Genomic DNA, 12761 nt, shown 5'->3' on the forward strand with positions numbered 1-12761 from the left:
TAGGTGTCAGGGAGCTTACCCATCATTTTGACATTTAATCTTTTTTTAGACTCTCACATTGTTCTTTATTGAACCTAAAGGTTGCAAATTATTTGTGCAGGATTCTCTCTTTAGCGTTTTCCTGAGACTATAATTTACTACTTGACTTTCAAAATCCATCATTGTTCTAAGAAGAACATGATAATTTCACTAGACTCTGGCCAAGAAACCTCATTACAACTTCAGTCAAAATATATAGGTAAAAAGGGCTATTGTAGTATTTACTATGATTATATATGATTGTAAAATAGTGTGAGAATTTTTCTGGCATTACATTTTCAAGCTGTTAAAAATTTTGTGTGTATCTGAAGTAGAAATAATAAATGTATTATTAATTAAAAATGTTGACAATAAACTTTCAGTTAGTGCATAATTTATGACTGTGTATATTTTTATGTTCAATCTTGGAACCAAATTAATATGAGCTGGATAAGTCATAGTGTCTTTGTTCTTGGTAATTTTCTTTTGCTGGAGAATTTTTTTATTATTTACTTTTTAATTGTGATCTAAAGACTGCACAGATTTCTTTGAATTACATAGTGAGCTAATCTATTTCAGCAAAACATTATTTATTGTTTTATATTAATACAATTAAAAATCCTTCTTGTACTTTGGACAATAGCATAAGTAAAACTCTGTTCACCCACCATGCACACAGTTGTAAACAGAAGCTTGCTCTTTTAAAAATTGAATAGAGAGATGAACGGTGACAGCAATTTCTATTCATAAGAGTAATTTCAATAATTAGAATTATAACCATAAATTATTTCAATATAAAAGTTATGCAACATGTCAATTTACCATTTTGTTGTTATTGCCAATGAGGAATTGACAGTAGGCAGTTTAACATAATTTAAATATAAACAGAAAAATAATTCCTGACATTTTTTAAAAGGATTAACAGCCCGGCTGGCCTGGCTTAGTGGTTGAGTGTGGACCTATGTTTGAACCAGGAGGTCACAGTTCGATTCCCGGTCAGGGTACATGCCGAGGTTGTGGGCTTGATCCCCAGTGTGTGGTGTACAGAAGGCAGTCAATCAGTGATTCTCTCTTATCACTGATGTTTTTATCTCTCACTCTTTCTCCCTTCCTTTCTAAAATCGATAACAATATATTTTTTAAAAAGATTAACACATAACTATTGCCCAAAGGAAACTATCAAATACATCAATAAGATATTAATTCAAGAATTTTAATTATATATATGTTTAGTTTAAATGTACTGATATGTTACATGAAATCATAAGGCATATATGCATATGTGCATACATATTATAGTATATATATATATATATATCTATATATATATATATATATATATATATATATATACACACACACATATATATATATAGTGGTTTTTTTTGTTTGTTTGTTTTTTTAATATATTTTATTGATTCTTTACAGAGAGGAAGGGAGAGAGATAGAGAGTTAGAAACATCGATGAGAGAGAAACATCAATCAGCCGCCTCCTGCACATCTCCTACTGGGGATGTGCCCGCAACCCAGGTACATGCCCTTGACCGGAATCGAACCTGGGATCTTTCAGTCTGCAGGCTGACGCTCTATCCACTGAGCCAAACCGGTTCCGGCTATATATATAGTGTTTTTATTTATATCTACATTACAGTATATTATCCAAGTATATATAACATTTCTAAATACACACACATACATATATTTCTATAGTTTGTAATTAAGAATATATTTTTTTAATATTTAAAAATAATAATCATTTTACTTTTAATATCTTTTCCTTTTTTAGATTAAATTTATTGGGTTAACATTTGTTAGCAAAAACCATACAATTCAATCAAACATCATCTGCACATTGCATCCTGTGCCCATCGTCTCAAGCAAATTCTCGTTCTATCTCCATTTCCCCCACTTTTGTCCACTTCCATCTACTCCACAACCCCTTTCCTCTGGCAATCACCGTACTGTTGTCTGTGTTTGTGTGTTATGTACGTATGTTCTTAGGCTTAAGCCCTTCATCCTGTCACCCAACTCCCCTCCCTCTGACAGCTGTCAGTCTGTTCCATGTATCCATGCCTCTGCTTCTATTTTGTTCATCGGTTAATTTTATTCGTTAGATTCCACACGTACATGAGGTCATATGGTATCTGTCTTTATCTGACTGACTTATTTAGCTTTGCATAATAATCTCCAGGTCCATCCATGCTGTTGCAAAAGGTAAGATTTCATTCATGTGTTTGTTTGTTTTTTGTTTGTTTTTGTTTGTTTGTTTGTTTGGGTTTTTTTTTTACAGCCAAGTAGTATTCCATTGTGTAAATGTACCTCAGCTTTTTTATCCACTCACCTATTGATGGGCACTTGGTATGTTTCCAGGTCTTGGCTACTGTAAATAACATTACAATGAACATAAGGGTGCATATGTTCTTTTGAATTAGTATTTTGGGTTTCTTAAAATGTATTTACAAAAGTGGGATTGCTGGGACAAAAGGCAATTTCATTTTTAAATCCATGATGTTTTCCAGTGGCTGCATCAAGTCTTCATTTCCACCAATAGTGCACCTTTTCTCCACATCATCCCAAGCACTTGTAAATACAGTACAGTTCTTATTTAAAATTACATTTTCAACCAAATTGAAATACTATTTTACAAATAATTTTTCACATAAAAATTTGGAGAATGTGAATGAAAACACCATTTCTAAAGCTCAGATTTGTTGCATGTCCATAGATGCTTAGAGCCTTGGGTAACGCTTGCTGTAGTTGCATCTCAGGCAACTCTTAAAGCAAACAAAGTATCAATAAGCACGCGCACACACACACACACACGCACACACGCATGCACACACACACATAAGAAATCAAGCAAAACATGCACAGGATCTGTAGGTTGAATAATATAAAATATTGATGATAAAAATCAAAGACCTAAATAAGTGAAAAATATGTTGTGTGCCTATTATAAAACTCAGTTATAAAATTCACTTTTTATTTTGTATTGTATGACTCCATTTATGTGAAGTGTAGAGAAAAAGCAAATTTATAGAAACAGAAAGCAGAACAGTGCTGCCTGGGACTGGGGCTGGAGCTGGAATTAGGATTAATTGTAAATAGATTGACATGTAATTATAAATGAGATATCTTATTGGGAGATGGATGTTTTCTAAAACTTATTTATGGTGGTGGTTGTACCACTTAGTGAAGTTACTAAAAAATATTAAATTGTATATTTAAATTGGTGAATAGTATAATATGTATAATAAAACTTGTTTAAAAATTTTATCTTTTAGGACCTATATAGGTCAAAAGCCTACCACTAAAGACTATTTTATTTTAGAAAATAAATCAGAATATATAAATTTTTCTTAAAACTAAACAATAATAAATAATTAAAAAAATTTTAAATAGACAAGTACCTACTCAGACATGCCTTCTAAAAAGTATATCTGAGTAACACATAAGTAAATAAAATGTGCAGCATCATTAGTTATTAGGAAAATGGAAATTAAAAACAAAATCAGATAACAGTGCATATTTATTAATATGACTAGAATAGCAATAAGCACTGTGGGTTTTGGTTTGTAATTGTGAATATTTGTATGAGCACATGGATTCAGAAATTATATATTAAATACAAGATTATATATATATATACTTTTAATATATTTTATTGATTTTTTACAGAGAGGAAGGGAGAGGGACAGAGAGTTAGAAACATCGATGAGAGAGAAACATCGACCAGCTGCCTCCTGCACGCCCCCTACTGGGGATGTGCCCACAACCAAGGTACATGCCCTTGGCTGGAATCGAACCCGGGACCCTTCAGTCCACAGGCCGACGCTCTATCCACTGAGCCAAACCAGTTAGGGCCAAGATTATATATTTTATATAATTCTATTTGTGAATACATAATTACTGAAACATTTACTGAATATATATTGACTGAAATAACGCTCTCATTCAAAGCTGAACAAATTAGAGCAAGAAATTAGAAATTATAGATAATGGTAGTTTAGATTAGAATCCAAATACTAAAATAAATAATAGATACCATGTGCATGCTAATATAAATCTTATCTAATAAAGATGGAATATGCAAATTGACCCTCACTCTGCAACAAAGATTGGGCGCCCATAGCCAATAAGGAGGGAATATGCAAATTGATGCAACAAAGACAGCGGCGGCTGGGCCAGGACGCTTGCTATGGGGACGGGCAGGAGATGGAGGGAGCTACAGGAGGGCGGCAAGGCCAGAGCGAAGGCAGAAGGTGGCTCCAGGCCAGAAAGAAGGTAGAAGGTGGAGGCCAGAGCAAAGGCCCAGGTCCAGGTTGCCGGAGAGAAGCCGGTGCCGGCAACCAGGGGAAGGAAGACCTACTCTTGCACAAATCTTCATGCATCAGGCCTCTAGTAAATTAATAAATGAATAGGAAAGAAAAGATAGCTTTTTAACATAAAACTTTTAGTTAAAATTAGAAGGAATAAGGAAAATAATATATAAACCTTTAGAACAGCACAGTAATAATTTCTACAGTAAAGTACAAACACATGAATTCTGAAATTCATAAGTTCTATAAGTGGTATATTATCACAGTTTCATTCTGTCTTCTCTAAAATATTTGTTGACTACCAAACAGGGAAATAGTGACTCAGTATTGAAAAACCTGGCTGACACTACTTAAACATGGAATCAAGGTCAATATCAGTGGTGATGGGCGTACCAATATTATGTGTCCTCTGACAAAAGATACTAGGGGGCACATTGCAAGGTAGTTCCATAAATAAATATCCATGGCATCTATTGTACTAAACATAAGATAAACCCAAACATTTCATGTGGTACCTGATCAATATTCTTCAAAAATATCAAGGTTATGAAAAATAAGAACAGACTAACAGACTAAAGAACTACCACTTATTGGAGGAGATTAAAAATCTTTAGTAGTAAATCTACTAAGTGATCAGAGATAGGGTCCAGAAACAGAGAAAGGGTATTGTTCTAAACATTTGCAAAGTATAAATAAGATATGTAGTTTCTTAAGTAGTTGTACCATAGTTATGTGAAATACTAGTATCAGACAATATAAAGTGAATCAACTCAATTTATATCTGTCTTTATCATCTATCTAGTCTATCACTATATTAAAAAACATCAATATCAGAGACACTTAGATATTAATAATAAAACACAATATTTTTTCCAAATACTATACAATTAGGAAATTTACAGTTTACAATGTATCTATATCTATCTATCTATCTATATCTATATATATATATATATATATATATATATATATATATATATATATCACTAGAAATTGTATTGATTGACATTTGTGTTTTTTTTCAAATCCAGACCTTTGTTTCAGTAAAACAATGAAATATGTCTACTCCTAGTTCTCTTTCCCCAAGCTCATCTATTTTCCCTAAATACCACAGTTTTTTTTTTCTTTTAAAGTCTGCATAGATGTTGTCTGTATCTATGGGTTATGCATATATGTTTTCGGCTAATCTCTTCACCTTCTTTCATTCAGTCCCCCAAGCCCCCTCTTCTCGGACGGCTGTAATGATCTATTCCTTTCTACCAGGATAACAACCACACATATATTACAGAAAGTGCTGGGTACTTTCTTTCTAATTAAACTGGGACTTGATAGATTTGTTTGCTTTATTCTGGAACTCCTCTTCACTTGATCCAACTGTTATTTCTAGTGCTCTCCCTAGTATCTGTGCCCTAACCATTCTCATAAATTATAGATGATATGTATCCTTTTCCCTCAGTAAAAATACTATATTACTAAGTTGGTAACATAAGGTCTACTGTAGAGATACTAAATAAATCCACCACCTCCAAAAATTTCCCTATGTCCCCTGGGATTTCTGTGTGTGTGTGTGTGTGTGTGTGTGTGTGTGTGTGTGTGTGGTCAAATACAATGATATCTAAACTCATATATTCTTTTTTAAGATAGTTATTTTTTAAATAAAAATTGTATATATTTAAGGATACATGATAATTTTGTATAAATAAATATAGTGAAATGATTATTGCAGTAAAGTGAACTATGGTGTTATCTCCTCAGATACTGGAATTTATTCATTTTGTATAACTGTAGCTTTATATCTATGGAACAAACCACCATTGCGAATCATGATTCTAATGTCTGGTTCTCTAAGTATTTCAGACCAAAGCTTAATTAAAACTGTGGTAAAGGATAGTCTTTTATTGAAAAAAATCTGTATTTCTCCTTTGGCTCAAATGTAATGTTACGTACACAAAATACTTGATTTGGTATTTATTATATATAGCATTTTGCTTCACAATTGTAGCTTATTCTGTGTATTTTAGGATAGTCTAAGTGGTCAGAAAAAATACATATCATGGTGTCTGCCTTTCTAATTTGGCAGCTTCAAGAATAATATAAAATAATCATGACACATTCTTACAAGGCTGGCATACAGTAGGTATGAAATAGATGCTGTTTTGGTTTTTTTTATCTACTTCTATTATCACCATCGTCATCATCATCTTTTTTTTAAAATATATTTTTTATTGATTTCAGAGAGGAAGGAAGAGGGAGAGAGAGATAGAAACATCAATGATGAGAGAAATCGTTGGTTGGCTGCCTCCTGCACACCCCCCACTGGGGATTGAGTCCACAACCCGGGCATGTGCCCTTGACCGGAATCGAACCTGGGACCCCTCAGTCCACAGGCCGATGCTCTATCCACCGAGCCAAACCAGGTAGGGTTTATAATCATCTTTTTATTAAAATATTTAAATTGGAAGTAGGATTTCCCTGATATAAATTCTCTGCATTGGCCTTATCACATTGATTTTTATAATAGTACTAGTGGCCCGGTGCATGGAATTTGTGCAGGGGGGGGGTGTGCCCCTCAGCCTGGTTCTGCACCCTCTCCTATCTGGGACCCCTCAGGGGATGTCTGACTTCCGGTATAGGTCCGATCCTGGGGAAGTCAGACATCCCTCTCGCAATCTGGGACTGCTGGCTCCTAACCACTCACCTGCCTGCCTATCTAATTGCCCCTAACCACTCTGCCTGCTGGCTTGATTGCCCCAACTGCCCCTCACTGCCAACCTGATCCTGCTCACCCCAAACTGACCCCCCCTGCTGGCCTGATCACCTCCAACTGCCTCCCAATGATGGCCAGCTCGCCCTCAACTGCCCCCACTGCTGGCCTGCTCGCCCCCAACTGCCCACCCCCCTGCTGGCTTGATCACCCCCAATCGCCTCTGCCTCGGCCCCGCCACCATGGCTTTGTCCGGAAGGTCTCCCAGTCTAATTAGCATATTACCCTTTTATTAGTATAGATTATCATTACAATATTCCTGACAATCTTTTGCCTTTTCCTATTTTGTCTTCTTTCTTTAATTTTCAACCTTCTAAAAGGAGAGAGAGAGGGAGAGAGAGAGAGCCAGAACATTTTATTAAATGTCAATGGTTAAATGCATGCAACATAATTTTTTATTTCCATTTGTAGATAATGAAATTAGAATAATCAGGTAGAAACAGATGGGTAGGGGGATAAAATGTGTGAGTTTAAAAATATTATGTTTAACATGTTTATTAAACATCCAGTATGAAATGCTTATCTAAGTTTGGATTCAGAACACATAGATGCATAAAAATAAGATTAATTAATGTAGATGGAATAGAGGAGGCACATGGATTGAGCCCTGACTTCCTTCAGCACTTAAAGACCTTACGGACCCGAGATGAAATGCCCACTGAGTTAGCATGGAGAGCCAGAGCATGTTGTCATAGAGCTAAGTGAAGGACATTTTTCAAAATGGAGAGAAAAACGGAAATGTCTGAGAAACAGTCATTCAATTTGGAAGGTTGGAAGTTGTTGAATACCTTAATAAACATGATTCATTTGTGTTTTAAAGATTAACTATAATGAACTCAAAGGAGAAGGACAGAATATAAAAATTGAGAACTCAGACAACTCTGAAGATTGTAGACAGATTTTTGGGGTGAATAATGTTGTATATACCCTTCAGTATTTATGTAGAACCACTTTTAATATAATTTTGTCTATAAACATAACTATTGCTATATATTCAATCATGTTGCTAATTACAGTTGCAAAATTATAGAAAATTAAATATACCCTTATTTAATTTTTAACTGATAGCAATTATTATGACTAAGGCAATTACATAGAAAATACCTTCATAAGCATACTCCCAAGCAAATAATCTATTTAGACAGTGAATACAATTTTTTCTGATAATTATTCATATGTCCAAAGAAAGGGATAAAACATAAAATGAACACAAAGAGAGCATAATTTACCATAAAAATATGTGTATTAAAACATATTTGAATTTAAATAGACTTTTTCTTCATGTTGTATCAATGATCACATCATATTTTGCACTGATTTAATTGGATCACATATTAATTAGAGTATTTTGAATGAGTTATTAACTGCTTTTTGAAAGTATGCTTTCAAAAAGTATATTATTTCATAGATCAGCAAGAATGTAAATCAACATATAATTTAACTGTTTTTTTTCTCATGGTTATGTTTTGTGAGTAATTCTGAATGTAAATGTTTCTCTTCTGATGAGGAAATGTATTATTTTATAGCAGATGAAAAGACTTATCTTGTGAAAGATAAACATGTTAAAATCCTACTATAACGATGTATAAATCATTGTCTTTTACTTCATAATATCCCTTCTTTATAGAACAATGGTTGCCGAAGTTTTCTGGAGGGTGCATTAAAGGTCAGATGAACCCAGCAGCAGTAACATTTCACATTTGAGAACAAAAATAAGAATTATTTCACAGTATCTCAGAAGTTCATGTTGTTGCTTATGGATCATTTTTTTGTCTGGACTTGTATGCCGTATCATGAAATTTTAAAGTATCTTTCTTTAATGATTAGCTTTATTTTTAGAGTATCTTTAGTAATATGGTTAGGAATAAATTCTTGTCACAGAACAAAATCACTGTGATGTTATAGTATTTATTTGATCGAAAGTTAAATTTAATTTCAAAATTCTACTAAATAATTTCAAAAGCTCAGAGGCAGGAAATAGAAAACAGTTTTAATATAAGTATTGAACAACAATAAATATTACCTAAATATAAAAATATACTTGGGTCATCTATTATTTGCAAGGTCCTTAACTCAATCAGCCATGAAACTATATTATAGAGAACAAAGTACTATAGCTTTTTACATAAAAATGTAAAATTTGGTGATGCTTTAGTCTGAGTATATTTAGGTGGGGAGAATATAAAAGTAAAATCAGCATGGCCAGTGCTGAGAAGAGAGGCAAAAGGCACAGAGACTACAGTTTCTATGCGTGCAGGAGAGAGGAGAGCTCAGACGGAGCTGAGAGCTGATACTGCTAGGATGTAAGGCTAAGAACTCATGGAGAGCTCAGATATAGCCACCATGTTAACCAGCCAGTGTGCGGGGCAAGAGAGACGGGAGAAGCTGCTGAGCCAGAGAGCTTAGGTACCGCTAAGGCATGAGGTGGTGAGTCTAAGGGGCAGCATGCAGCTGCTTAGATAATAGCGGTGGATACAGAGATTAATGCTGCTTTGTAGGAAAGATATGTACTTACCAGCCGGTGTCCGGCTGCCTGCCTGTATGGCCTTTATCTTGTCTGATGGCTGTATGGCCACTGGCTTCTGCAATAAACACTCATTCTTATACACCCACAACTTCTGATGGCTTCTCTGTCTAAGACCCGGTGTCCAAGGAGGTCCAGCCATAGGCAGAGGGGCTCGGACCCAACACCTGTAGCTAGTGAGCATAGGACAAAGGAAGAACTTGGACTAAGTTCCCAACAGTCAGTACAGTGGACAGGGTTCAAGGAAGAACCAGTCCTGGCATAGTTGGGAAGAATTTAGAAGAACATATAGACTCAAAGCCACTAAGAGCAGCAGAGCTGGTCAGGGCTCATTCTGTCTCTGACGTATAGTTTAACAATGTGTCTCAAAAAAAAAAAAAAGTCAAACACAAATTTTCATAACCATAAAGAAAAAGGAATTGGGCATGTGGGAGGCAGACAATCTGTGATTCTCTCTCATCATTTATGTTTCTGTCTCTCTGTTCCTCTCCCTCTCTGAAGTTAATAAATAAATATACTAGTACATACTTAAAAAGTTTCAATTAAGAAAGGACAAGATATAAATGTCCTTATAGGCAAAAATATATAATCTAAAAACAGATTATATCAAAGATTCCTACATATTTTGCATATGGGGAAATTTTTTTCAAGAAAGTGGTATAGCCGAAACCGGTTTGGCTCAGTGGATAGAGCGAGGGCCTGCAGACTGAAAGGTCCCAGGTTCGATTCCGGTCAAGGGCATGTACCTGGGTTGCAGGCACATCCCCAGTAGGAGATGTGCAGGAGGCAGCTGATCAATGTTTCTCTCTCATTGATGTTTCTAACTCTCTATCTCTCTCCCTTCCTCTCTGTAAAAAATCAATAAAATATATTTTTTTTTTAAAAAAGAAAGTGGTACAAACTGTCAATGACACTATGAACCAATGTGCAAATATCTTAGACAAAATCTTAGAAACCAATCAAGAAATGTATAAATAAGCTTTTTCCGCGCTACCCAGGGAGGGCTCCATACGGCGTTGTTCTCGGTTCCCACGTAACTTAAAGGGAAACTTTTCACAATGTCCGGAGCCCTTGATGTCCTGCAAATGAAGGAGGAGGATGTCCTCAAGTTCCTTGCAGCAGGAACCCACTTAGGTGGCACCAACCTTGACTTCCAAATGGAACAGTACATCTACAAAAGGAAAAGTGATGGCATCTACATCATCAATCTGAAGAGAACCTGGGAGAAGCTTCTGCTGGCAGCTCGGGCCATTGTTGCCATCGAAAACCCAGCTGACGTCAGTGTCATATCGTCCAGGAACACTGGCCAGCGAGCTGTGCTGAAGTTTGCTGCTGCCACTGGAGCCACTCCCATTGCCGGCCGCTTCACTCCTGGAACCTTCACCAACCAGATCCAGGCAGCCTTCCGGGAGCCAAGACTTCTGGTGGTTACTGATCCCAGGGCTGACCACCAGCCTCTCACAGAGGCGTCTTACGTTAACCTGCCCACCATCGCTCTGTGTAACACCGACTCTCCGCTGCGCTATGTGGACATCGCCATCCCTTGCAACAACAAGGGGGCTCACTCAGTGGGTCTTGATGTGGTGGATGCTGGCCCGGGAAGTACTCCGCATGCGTGGCACTATCTCCCGTGAACACCCATGGGAAGTCATGCCTGATCTTTACTTCTACAGAGATCCTGAAGAGATTGAAAAGGAAGAACAGGCTGCTGCTGAAAAGGCTGTGACCAAGGAGGAATTTCAGGGCGAATGGACTGCTCCTGCTCCCGAGTTCACTGCTGCTCAGCCTGAGGTTACAGACTGGTCTGAAGGCGTGCAGGTGCCCTCTGTACCCATTCAGCAGTTTCCTACTGAAGACTGGAGTGCTCAGCCTGCCACTGAAGACTGGTCTGCAGCTCCCACTGCTCAGGCAACTGAATGGGTAGGAACAACCACTGAGTGGTCCTAAGCTGTTCTTCCACAAATTCTTAACAGAACGGAAATAAGGTTGATGGAAAATAAACAGTTTCTAAAAAAAAAAAAAAAAAAAAAAAAAAAAAAGAAATGTATAAATAAGATGTGGCTCAGTTTGTTTTTCCAACAAATCTTGTTTGATATGCAACTCAACTAGCAGCCATATTTTGCTTATATAAATATAAGCCCTTTACTTTTGTGTCATGACACTGTCTGAGTGTGCAGAGTAAATGGTAAAACTATATGCTTGAAAATAATTCTTGCATTGGTGTGACTAGCAATAATGAAACTATGCAAGTTAGAGTCTAGAGAGCACATGAATATCAATGGAGGTGAGACAACTAGCACCAGGGGTATGTTTCAAGAAATAGTGTCTTTCTTATTTTAAACCCTGGTCAATTTCCCAATAATTTGCTCCTCTAGTTACAAAGCTGATACTCACTTTTATCTCTATCATTTCTGTTACAGAAGGATTAGAAAAAAATGATTTGAAAAGAGTTAAAAATATCACTTTGTATACTTCCACATATTGTACCTGATATTTTAATCTATATACTTATTAAACTTACTAAAACGTAAACAAAACTAATACCTTTTAATATGAGTATTTTTTATTAAAAAATACCTCACAAAAATCAGAAGTGATAGAAAAATAGTGAAGATAAAAAGAAAATGTTAAAAGGCATTTATAATATTACAAAGATTTATTTTCAGAGAAGGATGTGCTGATAAATGTTTAGAAACCTTTAAACAGAGGGGAAAAATAAGCCTGATTTGTGGCATTTGCTGTTTCTATGATAAAAATGTCCCTACCAAAGTCAATTGCAAACAATTGACAGGAAATCAACTGTATCACAGAATTCCCAAGTACTTAACAACAGTCTTTCACACTCACAAGTATGAAACAACTCTAACATACCTTTGAAATGTACATGTATTTTTAAAAGTAAAATGATACTAAATATCTATACTTACTTCAGTTGTGCAATCTCAGTAGCCATTTAAAGTGTAATAAATTTAAGGTATTCAAGTTTCTCCAACCTCTGAAAATCTTCCATATGTTTCTATATATTCCCTATATTCTATAATTTTTTGAAAATATTTAAAAAGGCAGGAAACAAAAACATATAGTGTAACTAATTTTTATTATTACTTTAAAAATATGACTCACTGTGAGATTATTC

At 35.6% G+C, this 12761-nt stretch overlaps 1 protein-coding gene across 1 annotated transcript; it reads left to right on the forward strand.

Annotated features, from left to right (window-relative positions):
* Window positions 1-10608: 10608 nt before the first annotated feature.
* Window positions 10609-11681, forward strand: LOC132228469 (small ribosomal subunit protein uS2-like). Its single transcript, XM_059684941.1, is given in 2 exon segments — window positions 10609-11199; window positions 11201-11681. Coding segments are annotated over 2 exon segments (888 nt in total). The 5' UTR covers window positions 10609-10683; the 3' UTR covers window positions 11573-11681.
* The last annotated feature ends 1080 nt before the right edge of the window (window positions 11682-12761 follow it).

This window comes from Myotis daubentonii, chromosome 2, assembly GCF_963259705.1.
Source record: "Myotis daubentonii chromosome 2, mMyoDau2.1, whole genome shotgun sequence".
Lineage (NCBI taxonomy): Eukaryota > Metazoa > Chordata > Mammalia > Chiroptera > Vespertilionidae > Myotis > Myotis daubentonii.